This window comes from Argiope bruennichi, chromosome 11 (genome assembly GCF_947563725.1).
Source record: "Argiope bruennichi chromosome 11, qqArgBrue1.1, whole genome shotgun sequence".
NCBI classification, from domain to species: domain Eukaryota; kingdom Metazoa; phylum Arthropoda; class Arachnida; order Araneae; family Araneidae; genus Argiope; species Argiope bruennichi.
This window is the reverse complement of record NC_079161.1, coordinates 73,612,777-73,615,832: the sequence shown is the minus strand read 5'-3', so window position 1 is coordinate 73,615,832 and position 3,056 is coordinate 73,612,777. Positions and strand designations below refer to the sequence as shown.

The 3,056-nt window shown below is 43.3% G+C and overlaps 1 protein-coding gene across 1 annotated transcript; it reads right to left on the bottom strand.

Annotated features, from left to right (window-relative positions):
• Positions 1–1,647: 1,647 nt before the first annotated feature.
• Positions 1,648–2,517, bottom strand: LOC129956674 (uncharacterized). Its single transcript, XM_056068606.1, has one exon. It carries the CDS (start codon positions 2,515–2,517, stop codon positions 1,648–1,650), a length of 870 nt encoding a protein of 289 aa, XP_055924581.1.
• Positions 2,518–3,056: the final 539 nt, after the last annotated feature.

Genomic DNA, 3,056 nt, shown 5'->3' with positions numbered 1-3,056 from the left:
ATCCAAATACGATTAAATAAAATTAACAGATTGGAAAGAGAAGTGGCAGACAAATGGCGAAGCATGTTATATGCGATTCCATCTGGACCAGGACTGGTATCATGAGTCTTCGATAAAGCCGTTAGCAATTCGTGCAATTTAAATTCCGAATTGTATGGAAAGGATTTTCGAGTAGAAAAACACAACTTTTTCTGTTGTGCGCGATTCTTAATTTCTACAAAGGAAGGCTTATATGAATCATCAGAAGAAACCTGTGCAAATGCATGTCCAAGAGCATTGGCGACATCTAATGGGGAAGATACACTTCCATTTTCTGTCTCCAGAACAGGAATAGAAAACTCTTTGTAAATACCATTAGCTGCTTTAACCTTCTTCCAGAGTAGTTTCGAAGAAGTAAAGGCTGTGATGGAAGAGATGAAATGAATCCAAGATTCTCTCTGGGTTTTTCTACGGATACGACGAGCATTAGCTCTAGCACGTTTAAAAGCAATTAAATTATCTGTTGTGGGATATCTTCTGAAGATATTCCACCGCTTTTTTTGTTCGCGGTGACTGTCGCGGCAAGCTTCATTCCACCACGGTCTCGGGAATTTCCTCGGACGTGGGGAGCTTTTGGGAATGGAATTGTTCGCAGCATCAATTAAGCAGTCAACTACATTTTGTACTGCCTCTGCAATATCAGTCGTTCTGACCATATCTTCCGAAATTCTTGCCAGGTGCATGAAAGCAGTCCAGTCTGCCCGCTTGAATAGGAAACGTGGGGGACAAGAAGTCGCTCCACCTCTATCAGCATAGGAGACCATTAAGGGGAAGTGATCACTATCATAGAGATCACTCCCAACCGTAAAATTGAGTAACGGAAAGAGGTCGGGAGAGCAAATAGCCAGATCTAGACTGTGAAATGTACGTGTGGGTTCGTGGAAATAGGTTTTCTCGTCATTATTGAGCAGACAGAGAGAGTTATCAGTGATAAACTGTTCAATCTGTCGCCCACGAGAATTTGTGCTTTCCGAACCCCACAAAGTACTATGAGCATTAAAATCGCCAAGAAGCAAGAAAGGTTTGGGTAATTGGTCCACTAAACTATTAAGTTCATGTTGATTGATGACAGTGTGTGGCGGCAAATAAATGTTACAAACTGTGACAAGGGTTCGTAAATGGACTTGAACAGCCACAGCTTGTAGAGAGGTGTGTAAATTTAAATGAGAGCTCGGGTACAGGTTGGACGTTAAGATGCAAACACCACCGGAAGTATTATTTCCAGTATTAGCATCTTTCCGAGCACAGTTGTAACCACGGATTTTCACAGCAATGTCATGTTTCAGGAATGTTTCCTGAAAAGCAAAACAAGCAGGATGGAGCTGATTAATAATATGCTTAATGTCAACAACTTTGGACCGAAGACCACGACAGTTCCAAGAAATGAAAGTGCCCATTAAGTAACTGAAGAATTGAGTTTATTACGGCTAGTGTTATGAAGAGTTGGCGAAACATCGCAACTCATTTGCAATTCATCCTCCTCGTCAGACGGATGGAGGGAAATGGAATCGGGACTTTTAGGTGAGCCAAAGATGGACGTTAAGTCCTTATGGACATTACCTTTCGTCGCAAGTCCCAAAGCGACAGAATTTTGTGTTGCAGATTTTTTCAACTTAGTTCTTTTGGTGAAAGTCCCCGTTTTGACAGCTTTAGCTTTAGTGCTCTTTGAGAATTGGAGTTTGATTTCGATTTCGATCTCGATCGGACTGGTTTGCTAGTTTCTGGTGCACTGGATGGTGAATTTTCAATCTCAGAGTCGGAAGAGTTTTTGACAGTTGTAGTTTGGGAGTTATATTTCACACAGTTTGTGCATTGACAGTTTGCACAGAAGGGTGTTTTTACAACGGAAGCATAACTCACACCAGGTTTGGGTGTTTGAGCTAATACTTTTTTTCTTGCTTCAGGATACGAAATAGATTCTTTAAATTTAATGGAGGTTATTTGTTTTTCAATTTTCCAGCGTTCGCAGACTCGAAAAAACGACGCATGACAGCCTCCACAGTTCACGCATTTTTCGGGGGCGTTACACTGTTCACTATCGTGGTCTTTTCCTGCACAGCGGGCGCATGTTAGAGTCCCGCGGCAATTAATCTTCGAATGGCCGAATCGCTGGCATTTAAAACATCTCAAAGGGTTTGGGATGTACTGTCGGACCGGTAGTTTAATATATCCAGCATATATGAATTCTGGGATTGTTGGTCTATGAAATGTAAGGATATAATGCTTTGTGGGAAGGAGTTGTTCATCCCGCCTAATGGAAATTTGGCGTACGTGAGTCACTCCTTGGGGTTTCAATTCCGCAGTGATTTCTTCAAGGGGGACATTGAACAATTCACCACATGTTATTACACCCTTGGAAAAATTTAGAGATGTGTGAGAGGCAGCGGTTACAGGGATGTGAGCTATAGCTTTCATTTTTATTACTTGCTGTGCTTGTTTTTTCGTAGAAACTTCGATCAGCAAGTCACCAGAACGCATTTTCCGTATTGCAGACACTTCGCCAATTGTTGCAGTGATTGCTTTCTGCACTAGAAAAGGTGATACAGAATTAAAATTTTCGTTTTTATCACTGATTCGTTTAAGTATAAAATAACGATCAAAAAGTGGAAGGTTGGTAGAAAGATTAGGTATTTTGCGATGCCCAGTGAAGGGAGATTTCCGGGAGGAGCCCATGCGATATTGATAAAATTTCAGGTCCGACGGCACCGCCCACCACGGAGCGCAACAAGGGAAGGCAGCCACCGGCTCTGGCCATTCCCAGCCTCGGCGCTTACCCTAGCGCTAGCCGAAACCTATACGCTCGGAGTTACCCCCGGGGACAGTGACCACCCTTAACGCCAAGCCCAAGGAGTAACCCCTTCGCTTGATCCCTAGCAAACTAACCACTTAGGTGGCTAGTGACCAGCCGATTGATGTACAGGGGACCACAGTACACCACCCGTCTTTCAAATGGGTTGCCACGCACGGCCAACACGTGGGGTTTTGGCTGTCCATGAGAAGCAAGAAGCAAACAGAGC

Bases quoted from the DNA above. Each gene is read 5' to 3' on its own strand.
- LOC129956674 (XM_056068606.1), bottom strand. From the start codon at position 2,517: ATGCGTTCTGGTGACTTGCTGATCGAAGTTTCTACGAAAAAACAAGCA.